General features: G+C 43.0%; 1 protein-coding gene across 2 annotated transcripts in view; it reads right to left on the reverse strand.

Moving 5' to 3' along the window:
- The window catches only part of GPC3 (glypican 3), a 702,925-nt gene that overhangs the window by 158,072 nt on the left and 522,366 nt on the right, over window positions 1–22,487 (reverse strand). For both annotated transcript variants that reach the window (XM_031945271.1, XM_003774804.3), the window contains one exon: window positions 9,832–9,952. In XM_031945271.1, coding sequence (XP_031801131.1) covers window positions 9,832–9,952 — 121 coding nt within the window. The remainder of the gene's footprint in view (window positions 1–9,831; window positions 9,953–22,487) is intronic.

The following is a 22,487-nucleotide window of genomic DNA, read 5'->3' on the forward strand; positions in this document are numbered from 1 at the left end:
TTAAAAATTCTAAGTTTTACTTATTCTTGCAAATTCTTACTTGGTGCTATGTATATATGGCTCTGTGTGTGTGTGTGTGTGTGTGTGTGTGTGTGTGTGTACCATGCCACAAGCATGATGGGAAATCTAGTCATTGCTAATGCCATTTCAGAGATGGGACAAGTTTAATTCAGTTCAACAAATACTTTTTATTAATCTCACATTATGAGCCAGGTTCTGTGTCTGACTGAGTTCAACCCCCAAAAAGGACATTGTCCCTGTACTTAGGGAGTTTGAAATCTTTGGTATCAGAGGGTTTTAGATTTAGAGGCAGATGGGACCTCCGAGGTCCTCCAGTCCATAGATCTCATTTTACCCATGGGGAATTGAAGGCAGAGGAATGAAAATGACCCAGGGCCAGCCACTGACAGACATTTGAGCCACATGACTCCAGATCCAGTTCTCTCACCACTATACTATACTGCTACATTTCCAGAGAAGGCTACTACAGGGAAAAAGAACAGGAAAGCCAAGTTCTCTAAAAAAAATCTGAAAGAGAGAACACTTTTGGTATTAGGGTGGATCTGGTGGTGGTGAGGTATAAGTGTGGTGGCAATTATGGAGGAGGTAAAAACAAAAAAAAAATAAAAAAAAAAAAAAATAAAAAAAAAAAAGAAAGAAAAAAAAAAAAAAAATAAAAATAAATAAAAAAAAAAAAAATTAAAAAAAAAATATGGAGGAGGTAGCACCTGAGTTGGGCTTTTATCAGTTAGAGGTAAGAAGGCAGCTTGTGAATTGGAGGGATGAGGCTAGGAGAGGTAACTTGGGTGGATACATTCTCTTTGGGGACCTTGAGTTGAAAGGAACCTGCGAGATTTTCTAGACCGAAAGCCTCCTTTACAGTAGGGGAAACTGAGGAGCAAAGACCTGATGTCACTAAAGACCAGAGGCTGAGGTTCAAAAAAGGATAATCAAGACTCATAGATAATTCCTGGCTTCCTTTCTACAACAGAAGTATCATGTCCATACTACACAGAATTACAAAGCAATTGCTCAAAATTCAGGCATCTTTTTACATCATATCCCTTCGGGGCTAGTTTCTCTGCAAAAAGAGAGAGGAGGGGCAGCTGGGTGGCGCAGTGGATAGAGCACCAGCCCTGAAGTCAGGAGGACCTGAGTTCAAATCTGAACTCAGACACTTAACACTTCCTAGCTGTGTCACCCTGGGCAAGTCACTCAACCCCAATTGCCTCAGCAAAAAGATTAAAAAAAAACAGAAGGGAGAGAGGAGTTCTGAAAGTTTGCAAAGAGCATCAGAGATGAGATGGACCCCAGAAGTCATCTGATTCAGCCTCCTCCATTTATGGAGGACACTGAGCTCTGGAAAAATGCCCAAACTCAAGGAAAGTATCAGAAGCAAGTGGGAGATCTAGAGTTGGAAGTTTGGCCCACTTAATCCAAGGCCATGGCTCTCCCCATACATTTTACAGAGGAGGAAACTGAGGACCAGGGAGGAGAAGGGGACTTGCTAGGGTTAAATAGGGAGCAAACAGCAGAGCCTGCATTTGAACACAGGGCATCTGTCTATGCTCTTTTCTCACCTAATCTGGCTCCACCTTCAGACTGTTTCCATCTTGATTTTCACTATCACAAAAAATGACTTCCATTTTTCTCTACTCAAGGGAGGTAGACAGTGCAAGTTCTATAACCTCCCTCTTGCAGAGGAGGACAATGGCTCAGAGAATAGATGGCTTGCCTGACCTCCCAAACTGGGGGAGGAATTTGAATCCAGGGCCAAAACTCTGTCTACTGTGCCATGGTCTACTTGAGAAGGCCCAGAAAGTCTGATTTAGTAGATAGCTTATTCCCAGTAATGAGAGCAAAGGACCAGGCTGGATGGCCCTCAAAGGCCATCTGGTCCACGCCCTTCATTTTACAGATGAGGAAAATAAGGCCAATGGAGGCCAAATGAAGAAGGTTAGTGGCAAAGCTGGGTCTAAAACCATACTGCCCCTCTTTTGGAGAGCACTGACTCAGAAGGACATATTGTACAGTTTCTTTCCCAGTAGAGAGAGTGATGGGACACAGCCCTCTGTCTTCTTGGTGTGTATAGGATTGGTGATGATGGAGCTACCCAAGCTGTCATTCAGGGCCTAGAACCACTCTGCACAATCCCCCTGTACCACCCAAATGCTACAAAGGAGGCGCCAGTGTGGCACAGAGAAGGATGAGGCAAAGCCTTATGTGGAAAGAGCCATCATTTGGGACTCACGGGCTATGGGTTCAAGACTTGGATCCGTTGCCCATTAGCTATACGACTAATGACTACGTCAGTTTCCAGCTCCGGATCTCAGTGTCCTCTTCTATGAAATGGGGATAATAAGAATCTCACTGCTTTCCTTCCAGGGTTGTACAAGGAAATAAAGCTCGTGGGAAGCTGGAAAGCATCACTGAGACAGCAGTTATTATGACTTGGCAAAGGTATAAAAATTGGAGAAAAGAAGAAAAACAAGGAAAGACATGGAAGCAATACAATTAAAGGCAGCGGACCATGTGTCTCCCAGATAAGGGGTCAGGAAGTTGACTCCCAGGAGGATCTCTCGGCTTCTCATCGGCCAGGAAAGAAAAATCTGGCAATGGATATGTTGTTGTCACTGGTGCTTTTCATTTTAAAGAGGGACGATGTGGGACTTTTTTTTTCCCCATGCCATAAAAATCTCTTCATCTGGGAAATTCACTCTTTCCCTAGACTTCTCACACTGGAAGTACTCTCTGCCCTTTAATCCCCTTTCTCTGCTTGGCTGGTTTCTCTATTTAAAAAACGCCCAGGCCAGCCCCGGCTTCCTCTGGTCCAGGTTCCACTGGGGACTTTCTGTTGGGCCCAAGTACCTTCTCCTACCCTATCCATCTTTCCTCCCCTTTCATTTTCCTTCTCTGCTACCTTCCTCTATGAGACTGGAAGCTTCCCAAGGGCAGGAAGCTTTTGTCAGCCCGTATCCATTGCCCCAGTGCTTAGCACAGTGCCCGGCCCGTAGGAAATGCTGGACGAACGCCTGCCGACTCGCCTGGCCCAAGATCACCCCGAAGGCAAAGAGCAGAATCAGGCTCCAAATCCAGCTTTGATTCTCATGGGACCCAGAAGTCCCAAAGTGCTTCTGTTTCCCGACCCCCAGTCCAAGGGTTCTTTTTTCTACTTGGCCTGTCTTTATTCACCTCTGAATCAAAACCTCTCAAGCTGGAATGAGCAGGTATTGGCTGCCCGAGTTTCAACTGCTTCTACCTGGAATGAAAACAATCTCTGGAATTTCTTTCATTTGAACCTGACCCGAAACTGGAGGAAAGCAATAAATTGTTGGATTTCCTTGGAAGCAATACTGTCTGAGGCAGGTTCCAGTCTGACTACATTACCATGACCCTGTTCCTCCGCACAGGAAATCAAATGTTACTGATAAAATCCACTAAGAGGAGAAATGGCCCACAATACCACCACGCTGCTCGTGTCTGCTGGTCATTACTATTAGCTTCCAGGCCTTGGAGCTCAGTACCGCAAGAAAAATATCAACCGGTCAGAAAGCAATTCAGGGATTGACGTGGACGACTCAGACAAGCTGAACGCCTCTCCCCAAACACCGTGATAAATCCAGCCACAAATCCACAACTGGAAAAGGAAATGAAAAGTTCCCCCTTGTTCCCTTTCCAGGCATGGGAATGTGACATGTGAACTTGGGCCCGCGAGAAGGGGGAGGCAGGCTGCACCTGCAGCCTTCCCAAGCAAAGGCCTGGGGCCTGACCTTGGGGCTCATACCCTCAAGGTTAGGCTGTTGGAGGAGCCTGCTAGTCCAAAAACAATGTTACTTTTTCTGCTTCGTGTCTATGTTATAACCAGGGCTATCAACACCAGCTATCATCCAGGAGAAGGCAGCTGCAAATTTCTCAGGGAGAGTGAAGCTATTTTGAGGGTATACAAGGCCAGTGGAGAGCCAATAGGATGGTGAAAGGTCTCAAGAAAATGTCACGTAAGGATCCGTTTAGAGGGCAGAGCAGTGTGGTACAGTGGAAAGGGCTCCAGTTCGGGAATCGGGACGTGGGTCAGAATGACACCACCACTTCTGGTTACCTGTGATCTTAAGCAAACCGCCTAACCTTACTAAGTCTCACTTGGGATTGTAGGAGGAGAAGGCTGAACCAAGTGAGTTCGGAGGCCTCTAAAGCTAAGGGTCCATTGTAGCATAAGTAAATTCTGGGAGTAATTATCCCAAATCCCATTCAAGCTGACAAATGAGGTCCTCCAGAGCTAGGCTACATACACTTTCCTCTGAGGATCCTAGGGGTATCCATGAAGGGATGGGGCTTGTCTTTCTAATGCTATTGGCTCATAAGCCCCCACTGGTTTGTTTCCATTTTTGATTATCAGTTCAGATCAAATCATCAGCCAGATTAAATGAGTTCTTCTAAAGGAGTGTTTTGCCAAGGTAGTATAATAGGAACGTTGGATATTCAACATACTTCAAAAATCCTGTGACGTACTTTCCCATAAGTCCCTACAGAATCTAGGAAAAGTGGCCTCAAGCTGAGAGCATGTGTGACAAAAGGCTAACTGGTAGCTTTTGATTGCTGAATGTCCTTTTTCCCCTTTTGAAGGGTGCTTAGGAAGGCCCCCAGGAACAGTGTTGCTTTTCTGTTGGGCTGCTTGTAGAGCTGTGAATTAGGTTTTCTATAGGATACCCAGCCTATTCTTATCTCGTGATCTAGACACTATCTGAGAGATAAGGCCTGGCCAATCGTGGGAAGTTCAAAATCCTCCACAAAGTACTCCTTCAGTCAAAATATGGAGGAAGGGGCAGGGGAAAGGCAAGAGGACAGAAGCTGGGGCTGATGCCCCAAAACATTTCTCCCCCACTCTTAAGCAGTGCCTTTTGGGTGTTTTGGGGGAACTTTCTCTCCCATCAATGGGACCCAAACTGGGTTGATATTTATAGATGAAGATCTCCAGTATATAACCAAGCTTCCTCAGCTTTTTGCACATAGAAGCCTTTGATCTATGAAGATGTATTCTCACCTTGTTAAGATAACACTTATAGGGTGAGTTGATTGTTATTTATTCATTCCAGCCTCACCTTTACATAATGAACTGGAGGAATTTGTCCTAAAGTAGAGAGGTGGGGAATGGGGTTTGCTGGGAAACAGGAAGTGCCTCCAGGTAGAAGAGGCAAGCTTGCAAGGAGCCAGTTTCTCCATTACTGATCTTCCAGAGAAGCCTGGCTGACCACTTTTCCACACTGAAGGGTGTATAACAGATAATGGTTGGGCCATGTTCTCCCGGCCCAGTCTGAGGCTGTGATATAAGCAGGAATATGGGGACCAAAAGCCGAGTCAACATGACATTTGCTTTTGGGCCCTAGCACCGAGTTGTCCATTTGACCCTGTGTGTCCATGACACCCAAATATCACATCAGTTTAGTTTCATTTCAATCTGACCCAAGACTGGTGCTTGCCCGTCCGGACCCTTTCTTCTAGGGACAGGAATCAGGAGCGAGCTCAGCTAACGTCATTCATGGAAGCAGTTCTAGGCAGGATCAGTCTGACTTGAATATTTATCAAGCCTTACTTCTTTCTCTAGTACCGGGCTATGTTCTGTGTGCACTATAGAACAGCTCAATCCAACGACTCAAGTATACATGGCTATGCTCCCAACTCCCCCCGCAACACATACGTGTACATATACCCCACTATGCTGACACTAGGAGAGAAATACCCCCCCCAAAACACCGAGGACGCTGAAGTTACACACAGTCCAATCACCAACATAATTGAGTAGTTTAGCCCAAGCGACATCAGCTCCTTCCTTATTCTGCAGCTTGCCCTCAACTTTCTGGTAGAAGTTCCCACACAATCAGCGACCCCTCACATTTGTGGTTCTCCCTGCAACCTTATCACAAGAAGAGTTTCCCAAGGAACTCTCTCATGTGCAACAAAAGGAACTTCCTCCACTCACTGGCCCCAAATGAGCCCATTCCCTTGTACTGACACCATCCATACATTTGGTTTTTTTTAGGGGGTAGGAGAGACCCGTTAGGTAATTTGACTATCACAGAAACAAGGTCTTTAACAAATTTGTGCCTCAGTTTTCCCAAAATGGGAACAATGTTATTTCTCCCCAGGGGGGCAGTAAGAATGAGTTTCTGTCTGAAGTAATGAGATCTTAATAAATGGTAGAGGGAAGGGTTGCCATCTAGGCATAAGACACCGAAAAGCTACATTTCTTTTCTTCTAGTCTTTGAGATGAACCAAAACTTTGTAAACTATTAAGTGTTACATAGATGCAAGGCATCTTCAGAGAATCACAGCCCCAAAGAGGGTTGGGGAGGAAAAGGAGAGAGAGAGAGAAACTTGGCCAACCCCCTCATTGCACAGGGGAGGAAGCTGAACCCTGCAGAGGGGGGAGTTCTCCTTACATTTGTTATTCTCTTATTCACAGCTTCCCCAGTACTTCCTTTGAGGGCTGACACTCTCCCTATTTTGAGTCCTGGCCAAAATGTGGCCTTTTTTAAGGTCTGAAAACACTTGGTCCAGCTGTTCCAAGTACCACAGATTAGGGAAAATCCTTTAGCACAGATGCGTTGAGCTCAGAGCATTCAGGCAACTGAACAGCAACCATTACAATTGGCCCCAAGCTCATCCTTCATGAGAAGCAGGTGCTTACTCATTTACTTATTTGTTTGCTTGTTCCGAAAGGAAGTAGAATTGTTTGTAGCCTGGAAGCAGGATGTGAATGGAGGGAAGCAATGGGCTCTCTAACAAACTGGACAACGCTCCCTGTCAAGCTCCATCCGGGGCTTTGCAGGATGAGGGGAGGGCCAGAGAGAAACAACTGGCAGAATTCCTAGGGTCACAGATATGGAGCTGGAAGGAATTTCAGAGGCCATCTAGTTCAACGCCTTCATTTTGCAGATAAGGAAACTGAGGCCCAAACATGTTAAATAACTTGGCAGGCCACACAGCTGACAGTTGGAGCCAAGCTGGGATTCATACCCGAATATCATGACTCCAAATTCAGTATATTTTTGACTATCATTATGAATTCATATAAAGATAGTAATGGAACATACAGGAGTGTTAGCCCAGTAAGAAAGGCAGGGCAGCTTGGCTACACAGATGAGAAAGCAGCAGCCATGGGTAATGGCCCTGAAGTGGTCACTTACACTGAGGCTTGCTGAAGCCCCACATAAAAGCAAGGCTAAGCAAGGCTTTCGCTGCCAGTATTTGGAAATTTAGCACTCGTGCATTACTGTTTGTGTAGCCCTTTCTACTGTTGGGGGAGAAAAGGAGGAGACAGGTGAGATCTCATTACAACAAAGCAGAGTCGGTTCCAGTCTCAAGTTCTGCAGTCATAGGGAAAACAGCAGCTACAGCAGCAGCAGCAGCAGCAAGGCTTTTTCTAGTTATACCAAAGCCATAGTCCCATAAAGACGGGTGTTTATGGGTGCTCAAGAATTATATACAAAGGTCACGTCTTATTTCTTCATATCTGTATGTAAAAATCAGCTATATGTCACAAAAGAAAACGAGACTGCTCATCTAGCTTTGAGGAGAAACAGACAGTGAGTTATTAATCTCATGGTGGGGATGAGTGACGTTGAACCATTCACATCTCCTTGCACCTGTTTCTGAGCATTTGCTTGTAATGTCCCTTTCTCTTCCTTTCTGACTATCTAACCACTGCCCCCCACCCCCCTTTTCAACTAACCCTCCTCTCTCCTCTCCTTCTCTTCTCTCAACTAACCCTCCCTGGTCCTTCTTACTTTCTTCCTCCCCTTTTTCACGTAATAATAGTATAGATGAATAGATGCATGTGTATAATATTTATATAAATCTAGCTATTCAACCCATGTTCTGTACATTTTTCTGTTGTAACATCCTCATTAACATCATTATCAAATATTTATTCTACACTACAACTACAGATCATTTTACTAGCCACTAGGGGGGTCACATTCAAATGCCCGTCCACTGTAATGAATTATCAACCACGGCACTATTGCCGAGCCTTTTCAAACGTAGGATAAGCCTTATAAATGTTCTGTTTTTAAAAAGATATTGCACTAATATCAGTCACACAGAAGTCCCCACATTGGACTGGGGAGTGGTCTGAATTGGTCTTGAGCACAATGGACAGTCCCTGGGGCAGGAATGGCTCTGCTTGCTAGGCCCTTGATAATATTAGTTGAAACCAACTGGGCCACCACACTCGTTCACTAACTACCACCAGTTACTTTGGGCAGGGATGAATGTTACTTGTGGACAGATTTCAATGGGGATCGTGAAGCCCTTGGAAAAGAAGTGAAGGCCTTAGTGGGGTATAAGTAAGGGGCGCAGGAAGGTTCACAAAATATTGGTGGGGATTTCGGATGCGGCAAATTTACTGGGGACTTTTCCCCAATCCAGACATCCTTTAAGTGGAGAGTGTTTGATTTTCACACCAGTGGTCCTGGCAAAATATGAATTATCTCAGTGTTTGGAAACAGCCTAGCTTAAAGCCAGGGACAGTGGTCTTTGAGGAGGGCTCAGGTCAATGCCCACCGAGAAGACCTTGGCAAAATGGCCACTATGGGGCCCAACAGCACCGTTTCTCATTTTGAAGTTTAGTTCTGCCATCCCTTTCTGGGCTTAATGGATACTTTACCCCTATTCTCCGTTTCCATGACTGCTCATGCTGGCTGTTCCCCAGGCCTGGAATATACTTTCTCCTTACCTTGGCCTATCAGGATCCCTAGCTTTTATCGAGATTCAGCTCAAGTACCACCTGCAATATAAGACCTTTCTCGATTCTCTCAACTGTTACCACTGTTCACCAAATTACTTTGCATTCATTTACCTGGGCGTATTCTGTGCCTCACCTGGTAGAATGTCAACACCCCTATTTTTGCTTTTGTCTCTGTATGACCGGAGCCTGGCACACAGCATGCACTTAATAAATGCTTGTGGAATAAATGAAGTAAGGTAAAGGCCTTGGATCCCCAGGAAACGGCCATCTTGGGTTGGCCTGGATCCCTGCTTTCTTTGGGAGGGTCTAGGGTCCCAATAAGGGTCTTTAGCATAAGCAGCTTCCACCATCTCGATAGAAGACGGAGGCAATGTCCTCTCCCCAGCCCCTCAAAAGCAAATGCGTACTCATGTTCTTTTGCAGAACTGGGGAACCTTTTTTTTTCCTGCCAAGGGCTATTTGGATATTTATAACATCATTCTCGGGCCACACAAAATCATCAACTTGCAGAACTCAAGCCGTGGGAGTTGTCATACCTAGCTTTCAGCTCATCACTGCCTGGGTTCACCTTAGCAAATGATTTCCTGGGCCTTATACAGCCCGTGGGACGGAAATTCTCCACTCCTATCCTACCAGAACATAGGGCATCCAGCATGAGAGAGGCAATAGTCCCACTGTACTCTGTCCTGGTCTTATCACAACCGGAGCACTGTGTCCATTCTGTGAGCTTTGTGTCTGGGAGGCCATTGAAAAACTATGGCATGTTTGGAAGAGAGCACCCAGGCCAGATGATGACTGGATGGAAGACTACGGCAGAAGAGAATTACTGAAAGAATGGGACACCTCTCTGGTGGAGGAAAGAAGCCATGGTCGGCACGGCTTGGGTGTGCATAAGGGTGGAGTAGGATGGACCATTCTAGCCACCTTTTGGCATTTTAAGGGCCGTCATGTATTCCATTTGGCTCCAAGGGTCAGAATAGGACCAAAGACTGGCGTGTAGACACAGGCTAGTGGACCGACGGATTCCTTGCTGGGACACCTGTCATTGAACAGGTGCCATTTTCCTTCCTGTTCCATGTACCACTTACCTGGTTAATGTGCTTCAGCTTATCGATGATTTGACTTATTATCGGCTCAGGCCCTTTGGTTTTCACATCATGGTTGCTGGTCAGACCTTTGGATCCATTCTTGGCCACCTTCTGGCTGTACCTGGGGAAGGGAAGGGGGTGAAGGAGAAAAAGAAAGACAGGTCCTCAGCACGGTGAGGTCCACCATCATCTTCAAACCACCCTGGTCAGGATACTACACAACAAAAGGCTTACTGGGGGGAATGGAAACTAGCATGGGCTGGGAATCAGGATGGGGGCAGGGAGAGAAAGGGAATGAGATAAACCACAATAAAGGAATTCAGATCCTAGCCCTTGCGCTAACCAGCTGTATCATTGTGGGCAACCTATTTCCCTTCTTGGGGCCTCAGTTTCCACATCTACAAAATGCCAATAACAGCACTCATGCACCCTTCTTCACGGGGCCGTGGTAATGAAAGTCTTTTGGAAACAACAATGCACCAGGGGCCTGGGAATTTCGATCATTTTTATTATGGCTCAAAGTGGGATTGATTTAAAGGGGGTATGTGTGTGTATCCTTTCCTCCAGTTTAAGGGAGAGAGGCTTCTGGCATGCTCTTGGTCTCCTCCTTTTCCTCCCTCCTTCCATCCCCCCACTTCCTGCAGGCCTTGTGGCTGGATTTCTTTTCAGGAGGCCTTCCCAGGCCCTTTGCCACATAAATTAAGCCCATCGGCCTCCCCCCTGGGCTCGATATGGGAAGAAAGTATATGGGCTTGAGCGAATGTTTTTAATATATTCCCCCAGGACCTGCCATAGGTCGTGGCTCAAAAGTGAAGTGACAAGATTCCCATTGAAAGCCCCACAATGATTAGAAGGGCAAGCGAGTGTTGGGGGTGGAGGGGAGCAGCTAGACACGGCCACCCTGGGGTCTGTGAGGCTCTCCCATCCACAGCCCGCCAGGACGCTAAGTGACTAGCGAGGCTCCACCTCCGGCCAGATGCTGCTACCCCAGAGTTGGTTCCCATCTCTTGGGATCAAACACACATTTGTCTTTTGCCTTTCTCCTCCATACGGTAGGAACATCAAAAGACGGTGGACTGCAGAGAAATAGAAATCTATTTTGGGGGGAAGGTCTGGAGGGGGGGGCGGTGTTAGGTTTCCCTCTGGATCCTGACGACAAAGTACCTTCACAGAGCAACTAAATGCCAGAGAACGCCCTACAGTGTCTCCTTCGTTAGGGATTTCTTAATAATAATTATAACTCATTTCTAAAGTATCCCAAGGGCTACAACAGACTTCTCTTAAAACAGCCCTTTGGGTAGGTAAAAATAACAACTCCCATTTTGATAGCACTATAAGATTTACAAAGCCCTTTCCTCAAAAGAATCCCATGGGAATATGAAGGAATTATTATGATCCCCATTTTAAAGATGAGAAAATTGAGGTTCAGAGGAATGGATAATAATAAAAATTAACATTTATGAGGCACTTTAAAGTTTGCCAAGCAGCCTCAAGTTAACAAGAAGCATTTATCAAGCACCTACTGTGTGCTAAGCCCTGGAGATACAAAGACAAAAGTGAAAATAGAACCTACTCTCCAACAATTCATAGTCTAGCCAGAGAAGACTTGTACATACACGGGGATCTACAAAACCTACAGGATTTCCCAGAAGTCTTAGTATAGTTTTAAGCTATTAAAGCTTAAGCCAATAAAGCTAAAAGAATAACTACTTAAGCTATTAAAGCTCAAAACCTCACTAAGACTTTTAAGACATCCAATATAAGACAATTTTGAGGGGAAGGCACTTTATGTACACTTTCCCATTTGAAGAGAACAGCATAGTAGCATTGTAGAGCACTGGGATGAGAATTAAGAACTCTGTTCAAGTCTTCCCTCACATACTTACTAACTGCGTCACCCTGGATGAGTCACTTAACGCTGCTTGCCTCGATTTTCTCATCTGTAAAATTAGCAGGAGAAGGAAATGGTATCTCTGCTGAGAAAACCCCAAACCGGATTAATGCCTCAAAGGACTAAACAACAAACATCCCATTTATACCTTACAACAACTCTATGAAAGAAAGGCCATTATTATCCCCATTATAAAGATGTGAAAACTGAGGCACAAAGTAGTCTTCTGTCTAGGTTCCTGGCTAATAAGGATTCCCGCTCTGATTTGAACCTACAGCTTCCTGATTCAATCCAGCAGTTTATTCACGGGATCAGGCTGGCTCCAGCTGCAGTAGTGTAATTGTGTTCTTGTCGATTAGCATTTTTAATCCCTAATTATGAATTTCAAGATCATCATGATTTGGGAATGTGCTCATATGATTTTCTCTCTGATTTCCTCCCGTGGGGAGCAGAAGCATATGCCAATATTAGGAATATGCTTTGACAAACTTGGTTTGCATGTCAGATACAGGCGGGGTCCATAAATCTAATGTCTGACTTTTGGTAACAAAAAGCCAAATGCGTGTGTGTGTGTGTGTGTGTGTGTTGGGGGGGAGTGTAGTGAAAAAGATGGTTTATTGAAAAACAGATGAAGACCACAGATTATTACATTCCTTCTAAAATGAAAAAGTTGGAAATATTTGGCAGATGTAACTTTGAAAATGAGTTTGTAAATGTGCTGTGTGACGTTGGGTAAGTTACTCTAGTCCCTGGGCTTTGCTTTCCTCATCTACAAAATTAGGAGATGGGATTAAATGAATTCTAAAGTCCCTTCCTTTTCTGACAGATTATGGTTCTTTAATTCACCCAGTCAACAAGCATTTATTAAGTGTCTACTGTGTGCCAGGCACTGTGCTAAGCACTAGAGATACAAGGAAAAGAAAAAAACGTCTCTGTTCTCAAGGAGCTCACAGTCTAATGAATTCTCATTCAAACAACATGCAAACAAGTCACAGAATAAATTAGGGATACTCAGCAGGGGGGAAGCTAGTGCATTAAGGGGGATCTGCAAAGAAAGTGGAGTTTTAGCTGGGATTTGAAGGAAGCCGGGGAAGCAAAGAGAAGGAGAGATTTCCAGGCGTGTAACTTACTGGACAGTCCAATGAAAATGCTCAAAGCCAAGAGATGAAGGGTCTTGTTTGAGGAAAAATAAGGAGGCTGGAGCCATGGAATTTTGGAATATATAGAGCAGGGCAGGAAGGTGTTAAGACTGTTAAGTTAGCCTGGAGAAGGTTAAATTAAGAAGAGCCTTAAATGCTAAACCAAGGATTATATATTTGATCCTACAGGTGATAGGAAGCCACTGGAATTTATCAAAGGTGGGTGACGGGGCTGCAGAAAAGGAGTGTGATGGGACATAGTTGGGTGCTTTATGAATAAAGTTATGCTTTAAGAATAGATTTACTAATTTATATTTTAATATATTTAACATCTACTGGTCATCCTGCCATCTAGGGGAGGGGGGGGGGGGTAAGAGGTGAAAAATTGGAACAAGAGGTTTGGCAATTGTTAATGCTGTAAAGTTACCCATGCATATATCCTGTAAATAAAAGGCTATTAAATAAATTAAAAAAAAAAAAAGAATAGATTTATACTGGTAATCTTTGTGGGGGAAAGGATGCTTTGAAGAAATGTAATGATTCTTTATTTCATGGAGTCAGCTCACTGCTAACCTCCTTGTTTATAATATTACAGGAGACCAATAGAGCACCCCAGCTTATATCCTATACCTTGGAGAACCCTGCAGCTGAGATCCAACTCAACTGGCTTCCTTCTTGTCCACTCCTCCACCTTGTCGTTCACATGACTTGGGACCTTATATATGTTTCTCAAGCCATAACTCTAGCAGTAATCTCTCTCCTGAGCTCCAGTCCCATATTACCCATTTCCTATTGAACATTTCACTTCGTATAACCCAAAAGCTATCTCAAAATCAACGCATCCCAAGAAACCCCTCATTATTCTCATCTCCCCAGTTTCCCTCTCTTTTGAATTTGCCTATCTCTGCCAAGGGCACTATTGTCTTTCTAGTCACCTGGGTTCACAACCTCCAAGTCATCCTTGATTCTTCATTCTCCTGCACTCCACATATCTATTCAATGGCTACATTTGGTAGAATCCACTCCCACAACATCCCACTCTAGGTCAGGCTCTCATCATCTCTCACCTGTACTGTTGCCACGACCTCCTAATTAGCCAGATTAATTGGCTGTCTTAAGTCTTTCCCTCAGATTGCTCTAAAATCCCAGACTGGATGAATCAAAAGCTAGAATATCAGCCATCTCAGATAAGCAGATAATCCTACTCTGATGGCAGAAAGTGAAGAGGAATTAAAAAGTTTCTTGATGAGAGTGAAAGAGGAGAGTATAAAAGGCTGGCTTGAAAGTTAACATCAAAAAACTAAGATCTTGGCAACTGGTCTGATCATTTCCTGGCAAAAAAAGGAGAGGAAAAAAATGGAAGCAGCATCAGATTTTATATTCTTGGGCTCAAAGATCACTGCAGATGGCGACCGCAGCCATGAAAGGCTTGAAGAGAAAGCTCTGGCAAATCCGGCCAGCATACTAAAAAACAGAGACATCACCTTGGTGGCAAAGGTCCACATAGTCAAAGCTATGGTTTTTCCAGAAGCAATGTATGGCTGTGAATGAACTATAAGACAAGCTGAATGCTGCAGAACTGATGCTTTCAAATTGTGCTACTGGAGAAGACGTCTAAGAGTCCCTTGGACTCAAAGGGATCAAATCAGTCAAAACTTGAATTTAATTCAGGCGATTCACTGGAAGGCCCAATGCTAAGAACCTGAAGCTTAAATATTTTGGAGAATGCTCATTGGAAATACTCAGTGAAAAAAAAAAGACCCTGAGGGGAAAGATTGAAGGCAAAAGGCATGGCAGAGGATGACATGAAAAGAGAGTGTCATGAAAACAATGAATAAGAATGTGGACAGATTTAGAGACAGTGAAGAACAGAAAGGCCTGGCTTGCTATAGGGTCATGAAAAGTTGGACACAGCGAAACAGATGAAATCAGCTCAAGTCTCTCCTCTCTCAACTTTATCCTATCCGTGTCTTCCAAAGTGATATTTCTAAAGCACTGGTCTCATTCTGTCACTAGCCTACTCCAAACTCTCCAAGGGTTCCCTATTGCATTTATGATAAAGTAGAAATTTTTTTGTTTTGACATTTCAAATCCCTTACAACCTGGCATCGACTATCTTTTCAGTTTTGTAGTACATTATGTCCCCTCACACATTCTGTGCTCCAACTAAATGCACTTTCTTGCAATTCCTGATACACGATACTCAATTTCCCATATCCAAATCCTTGAAGAGGAGGTTCCCCATATAAGGAATAAACTTTTTCACCACTTCCATTTCTTAGAATGCCAGATTTCCTTCCAAGTTCAGGTCCAGTGCCACCTTCTACACAAAGCTTTTCTTGAACCACCCTCCCCCTCAGGTCGTTTTGCTCCCTCCTCTCCAAATTAACTTTTATTTATTTTGCCTATCTTTGTAGAAAGCATAAGCATATGTTACCACCACTCCTAATTGAATCTATATACATTAATTGAGAGCAGGAACTGTGTCTTTGTTGTCTTTATGTCTGCAGCACAAAGCACAGTGTTTTATACATACACACATACACACACACATATATATATATATATATATATATATGTAGTGGGAACTTCACAATGACCTTTCCAATCTTGAAGTTTCACCTCATACCCAAAAAATTGACAAAGATGACAATACATAGGAACAGTCACTTTTGGAGGTGGTGTGGAAAAACAAGGATACTAGTACATTGTTGGTGGAGCTGTGATTTAGTGCAACCATACTAGAAAGTAATTTGGGATTATGTAAATAATGAGATTAAAATGTCTCCTTCCCTGGAAGCAGATATTCCACTGTTAGGCATATGCCCCAAGGGGATCACTGATAAAAAGAAACTCCAAATATTGACAGCATCACTTTTTTTTTTTTTTTTTTTAGAGAGCAAAGAACAGGAAATCAATTCAGCTATTGATTGGGGAATAGCTAAACAAATTGTAGTACTAAATGAAATGACATAGTACAATGCTATAAGAAACAGCATTGAAAGAATTACATGAACTGATGGAGAGAGTGAAATAAGCAGAACCAGAAAATATTGGACACAATGACTGCAAAAATGCAAAGGAAAAGAATAGTGGGGGGGGGGAAGAAAATTAATGCTGCAAAATGACAAAAGTACAAGTTTGGTCTCAAAGAGGAGATGCGAGAAGACACTACTCCACAACCCTTTGCAGATGTGGAGAGTGGTGCATAGAGACTTCAATATTTCATAAGTTATTTTTTATGTATTAATCATTTTTATTGAATTTTTCTCTTCCCTTTTTCTTTCTTTTTTTGTTCTTTGTTATAAGGGATGGCTCTCTGGGAAAAAGGAGAGAGAGGATGTTGTAGAAAAGATTTCTATTCAAGTAAAGTTTGGTCTAGACAGCTCTCACATACCTACTCCAGCAAAAGTCTTGATATTTTCATAATACTGAATACTGATAAAGAAATCCAGTGAGAGGCTACATAGTGATTTCTGCTATCCAAGAACTGAACAAAAATTCATCCGGAAACCTATGATTAATAGGAAAGGGGCTCATCCAATTCATCAGAGAACAAGACATTTGTAGAGAGTACAACAGAAGGAACAGATGACTTCATAACAACTACAAGCAATAAGACAAAGGAAAAATATTTTCTATAAGGACAATATGAATATCTAGAAGACATGAAGCAAGAAATTCTTTAAAAATAAAATAAAAGATCTTGAGGAAAGATTTGGAAGAACAAATATTTTTAAAGAGAAAGAGGTAAACCTTACCAAAATAACTGAGCCCCTGAAAACTAGAATAAGCCAAAGAGAAATCAGTGACTCTATGAGAGATTAAGAAATACTAAAACAAAATCAAAAGATTGAAAAAATAGAAAAAAATGAGATAGCTTATATAAAATACAAATGACGTGGTAAAACAGTTGAAGAAAAGATAATTTAAAAGTCACTTTAAAAATTACTGATTTTTTAAAAAGCCTGAAAAATCATATCTCAAGAACTGAAAATTACCCAACTCCATCAGAACCAGAGGGGAAAGTAATGAGAGAAAGAATCCACCAATTCCCTGAAAGGAACTCCAAAAGAAAATGTCTCAGGAATGTCCTAGCCAAAAATCTAAAGGTCCCACTTTAAAGGGAAAAAATGCTACAAGTATCCAGAACAAATCAGTTCTAATAACAAAAGAACTATAGTTGGGATCACACAAGACTTGGCAGCTTCTACTATAAATGACAGAAGATCTTTGAATATAATGTCACAAAGATACAGGTTGACCATTCAAAAATAACAGTCCGCAAGGCTAAGGATAATTCTCTAAGGGGGGAAATAGATCTTTAATGGAATAGGGGATTTACAAGGATTTCTGATGAAAAGACCAGAGCTGAGTAAAATCTTTGAAATACAAACAGCAACGTTCAGAGAAACGCAAAAAGGTACATTTGAGCATTTGAATGGGCTAAATAATTACCAGTGATTGGGGGGCATGAAAAGAAGACTATAGAAACAGAGAAGGGATAGGAAAAGTGCTCATCAGATAAACTTCACATGTACCTGAATCAGACAAAGAGTTGAACACACACATACACACACACACACATACATACACACACACACATTCACCAACAGAGTTTGGTGTAGAAATACATCAAACTGCAAAGGGAAACAAATGGGTTATGGGGGAACTTAAAAGCCAAGATAATACTATGGAGGGAATTGCCACAAAGCAAATTTTCTGAACCTTAAAGAGTACTTAAAAGAGAGGGAGGGAGAGAAAAGCAAAAACCTGGACTCTAAGAAAAGCAAAAACCTGCCTTAGACAATTGGAGGATTGCTGGGGTGGGGGGGGGGAACCTATGATACATGATTATAATATTTTTGTGTAAAAAGTGATAAAGGACATAATTTAAGAGAATCCTGAGTAAATGAACCAGCAGAATGAAACAAGCAGAAGCCAGTTTATACAATAACAACATTGTAAAGACAAACAATTTAGGTAGGCTTAAGAACTCTGATTAATGCAATGACTATCCAGGATTCCAGAAGATCCATGAAAAACATGTTACCCATGGTTTTTGGATGTGGCCACTGTGTGGATTTGTTTTGCTTAACTCGGCTCATTTCTTTCTTTTTTCCCTGAGGCAACTGGGGTTAAGTGACTTGCCCCAGATCACACAGCTAGGAAATGTTAAGTGTCTGAGGCCAAATTTGAACTCAGGTCCTCCTGACTTCAGGACTGGTGCTCTATCCACTGTGCCACCTAGATGCCCCCGGCTCATTTCTTATACAGATTTCCCCGCTTTTCTTTATCTCAGTTTTTAATTGGAAAGGACTTGTCAGAGGAAGAGAGGCAGGTAACAATAGGATGCCAAAAATTATTTGTAAAAATACATATAAGAGAACAGTAGTTCAGAAGGAAGCACCGACAAATAGGGCAGCTTTGAAAGTAATATGTACATTTTGTGGCATCCTTTGAAAAAAGCAAACGGTGTGCAATGGAGATTCAGAGTTTAATCTAGAATCTGATTTCTTTATTTTGCTGTATAGATGTAGAAATGCTCCTGTTTAGTGCTTAAGATCAGAATAAAAATAAAATTGAAAAATCCTATGCTTCTAATTACGTGACCACAGGCAAGTTATTTAATGTTTCTGGGTCTCACTTTCCTCCACCGTATAATGAAGAGTTTGGACTCATTGAACTGCAGGGGCCCTTCCGGCTCTGACATTCTGTCCCTGACTTCAATATCCCTGCAATAATAATATAACATATGTGACATGTACTTTTTTTTGGAAGGGGGGATTTTACATGCCATATGTGTTCATTTACTTGGGCACAAAGGAAATCATTTAAAGCTGTCCCTGTAGCTTCACATTTCAATTCAGCTCAATTCAACTTAAAAATTATTATGGTCTCCCTGAGTAGCAAACACTATGGCAGGGGCTAGGATGAACACAAAGCTGGGTAAGACTTATCTACCCTCAGGTGGTTGCTAGTGTAATGGGGAGGGGGGACAACTATGAGGAGGGATGAGACACAAAGACAACTAACAAAAACAAAAACAGAACTGCCTAGGGGCAGCTAGGTGGGGCAGTGAATAGAGCACCAACCCTGAAATCAGGAGGACCTGAGTTCAAATTTGACCTGAGACCTCTTAACACTTCCTAGCTGTGTGACCCTGAGCAAATCACTTAACTCCAATTGCCTCAGGGGAAAAAAGAGAACTGCCTGAAAGAGGAAATAAGCAAGCATGATAGGCCCCTTAAAAAACACATTATTGGGAAGGATAATCCAGGAAAGGCTTCCTGTTAAATTGGTGTTTAAAAGATGAATAGGAGTTAGAGGTCATAGATTAGCAATAATACTTTCTACAGTATCTTTAGGTTTGCAAAAAGGCTTTATAGATATCATAATTGGGGGACACTTACTAGCTGTGAAACTCTGAGTAAATCACTTAACCCCAATTAACTCACACAAAACAGAAAAGAAATAATAGATATTGTAATCCTCACAACATCCCCTGCAAGAGGCTATTATTATTATTATCTCCATTTTATAGTTGAGGGAACAAACTTAGAAAAGGAAAACAATTTTCTCTGGGTGATACAGCTATAAGTGTCAGAGGGAGGATTCGAACTCCCTTTTCTAGATTCCAAGGCCTATCTTCTTTTTTCCTCCTTAAAAAACCTACATTCTTTTCCCTAGAAATAGAGAGCCACAAATATCATCATTTAATACATTTGGGGCTAGAAGAGATCTTCAAGGCCACTTAGTTCAATCCCTCTGTTTACAAATTGGGAAACTGAGGCCTAGATTAGAGAAGTGATTTGGACCAGTTTGCCTCCAAATCCTGACCCCTTTTCACTGCACCAGCAGAGGAAGGGAGAACACTGCTGTAATTCGGAATTTTCTTTCTCTCCTCCCCACCCCCATGCCGAGTCTGGTTTGCATGGGGCTTCACAGGCCAGTGAACGCAGGTTCAGCCTCTTTTTTGCTAGGGATCCCATGGAGAAACAGGACCCAGTAAGCAGGGGACAGGGAAGCTTTTGGTAAAGGCACATTTCCCAGGATGGGTAATCTCTTTAGTTACACTTGTGATTAAACTAATTGCAATTTTCCTCTTCCATCCCAATCCTGGCTTCTCTGAAGGGCTCTGGCATTAGTCCAGCACGGAGGGCTGGCTACTGGCGAAATGGCAGGAAGATGAGTAGGTGCCTCCAACGGCAGATCCCCTTGACCAGGCATTTTGGGTGCGATGGAGGAGGAATCGTTCTTGTCGTCACTCTGTGTAGTTCGACGTAGCATCAAAGAGTATCACACTGGGTGGCCGGGATCCTGGCATCGAGGCCCAGCTCTGCCACCCAATAACCATGAGACTTTAGGGCAATCCTATTCCTTTAGCCCTCTGGGGCCATTTCTCTGACAAACTAAGGGAGCAGAGTTGATTGTGGCTCTGAAGTCTATGCTCCCCGTCCCATGTTCTGCCACTGATCAGCTGTGGAAACCCAGGCAAATCCTGTCCCTTTTGGGAGCCTCAGTTTCTTTTTTCATCAGATGAGGGATTTGGACTTGGTAATCCTTACTTATGTTCCTTTCCAGCTCTGACCAAGGACAAGAAAGCCATTCAATCCAATCCCGTCATTTTACAGATGAATGAGTAAATGAATTTTTAAACATTGCTTGAAATGTGCCAAGGACTGTGCTAAATGCTGGTTAATCAGTAACAGAGCTTGAGAAGGAGAGTTCAGAAAAGGTCATCAGGGATCAACTCCAATCCCTTCAGCTGACAGAGAAAGAAACTGAGGTTCAGAGGAAGAAAAGATTTACCCAGTTAATTGGTGGTGGAACCAGGATTGGAGCCCAGAGGTGGAAGGGACCTCGGGAGCCCCACTGATCCGACCCCCTCTCATTTTATAGTTGATTAAAAGGAAACCTGCTCTGAATGAGTTTCCCCACGTTCTAAAGGTTAGGGGAAATTGGAACTTCGGTCCCAAAGCAATAATCTGCACCATGCTGCCTCCCACATTCTGTGAGAACAGCCAAACACGCTGAGGGACAAGAACAACTCTGAAGGTCGTTGTGGAATCAACAAGCACTTATTAAATGCCTACTGGGTGCCAGCCACTTATCTTTACTGTGTGTGAAATGCCTGTCCCAAGACTCTGCCTCTGCTAACCTGAAGGAAGGAGAGGCAGCCCCTGGCTTTAGCTCCTACAGAGGGTCGGGGACTTTCTATCTCCACAGCTGCACTACAAGGAGATCTCCAATATTCCCTGCCTGTTTTCATGACTAATTTAAGAAGCAAGAGAAACTCCAAGGAAATTCTTGTGATTCCCTGCAGGGCAGCATTTTGTCGAGGGAGTGCTTTCACAAAGCTTGGAGAGGGAAAGCTCTAGTTTCAGCAAGGTTTAATGGTTCCCCACTCCCTCCAAAAAACAAAAACCCCCCAAAAACCCGGTGACCCTGTGGCCCAGGTTGCATGTGTTCACTCCGCCATCTACTGGAGCTTTGCGGAAGCACACACATCTGCCTCCACTACACCAAGGGCTTTGTTCTGGATTACTGATTTCCTTTGTAAATCCTCAGGCAGCAGTGGCCATGAGGGAAGAATGGAGCCAGTTAAGGAGCATAACTAGCTAGAAAAACAAGGCAAACCAACCCAGGAGGGGAAAACCTCCGATTACGATCCCTAAGAAAACAATTCTTCTACAATCTACCATGCAGCCAGAAGTGGGGGGAAATAGGCTGATGTTTTGTAAAAAGCCTGTTTGAGAAAGAACTGTGTGTGATGTGATTTCTGCTTCACTGAGCTCTTTTGCCAAGCAAAATATACTTGAAAACCTTAAAGCACCATGTAGATGTCAAATATTATTATTCTTTTCTTGGGTCTGTTACTGTATTAGGACTGGGAGTAATTCAGATCCCACGTTGGAAGAGAAGGAAAGGCAACGATCACTGACACGGTGCCCACTGTGAGCTCTGCAAAGATGATCCCGCTTGATTCTCCCAGCAACCGTGTGAGGCGGGTGCTGTTGTCTGCCCCATTTTAGAGATGACCAAACTGAGGCAGAGAGTAGTGAATTGACTCGTTCGGGATCACAGAAGCATCTAAGACTAGATTTGAACGTACATCTTCCCGATTCCAGACCCAGCAGCACCTTAGCCACTGGGCTGCCAACTTGCTCTGAACAATGACTTAGCTATGCGACAAGAGTTAAATGATTTATGTTCTCTGAACCTCTTTTCTCATCTCTAAAATGGATGTAAAATGCCTGTAATGTTTACCCCCCTAAGGCATGTTGTCATAAGGACCAAAAGTAAATGTCATATGTGTATACGTTTATATATATATATATATATATATATATATATATATATATATATGTGTGTGTGCACATGTGTATGTATATACACACACACACACAAGGTTTGCAGAGCACTATGTGTGGGTGCATATATACACACACATAGTGCTCTGCAAACCTTCAAGAGTTACATATATGAAATGATTATTTTCAAGTGAAAATACATTAATAATAATCATAATCTATAACATTACCGACTACTCGAGGATCTATGCTTTCACTATAGCGATTAACTCTTTTCATCAACACGTCTCTAAGTCTGGGTATGGAACTGAA

The sequence above is a fragment of the Sarcophilus harrisii genome, chromosome X (genome assembly GCF_902635505.1).
Source record: "Sarcophilus harrisii chromosome X, mSarHar1.11, whole genome shotgun sequence".
Lineage (NCBI taxonomy): Eukaryota > Metazoa > Chordata > Mammalia > Dasyuromorphia > Dasyuridae > Sarcophilus > Sarcophilus harrisii.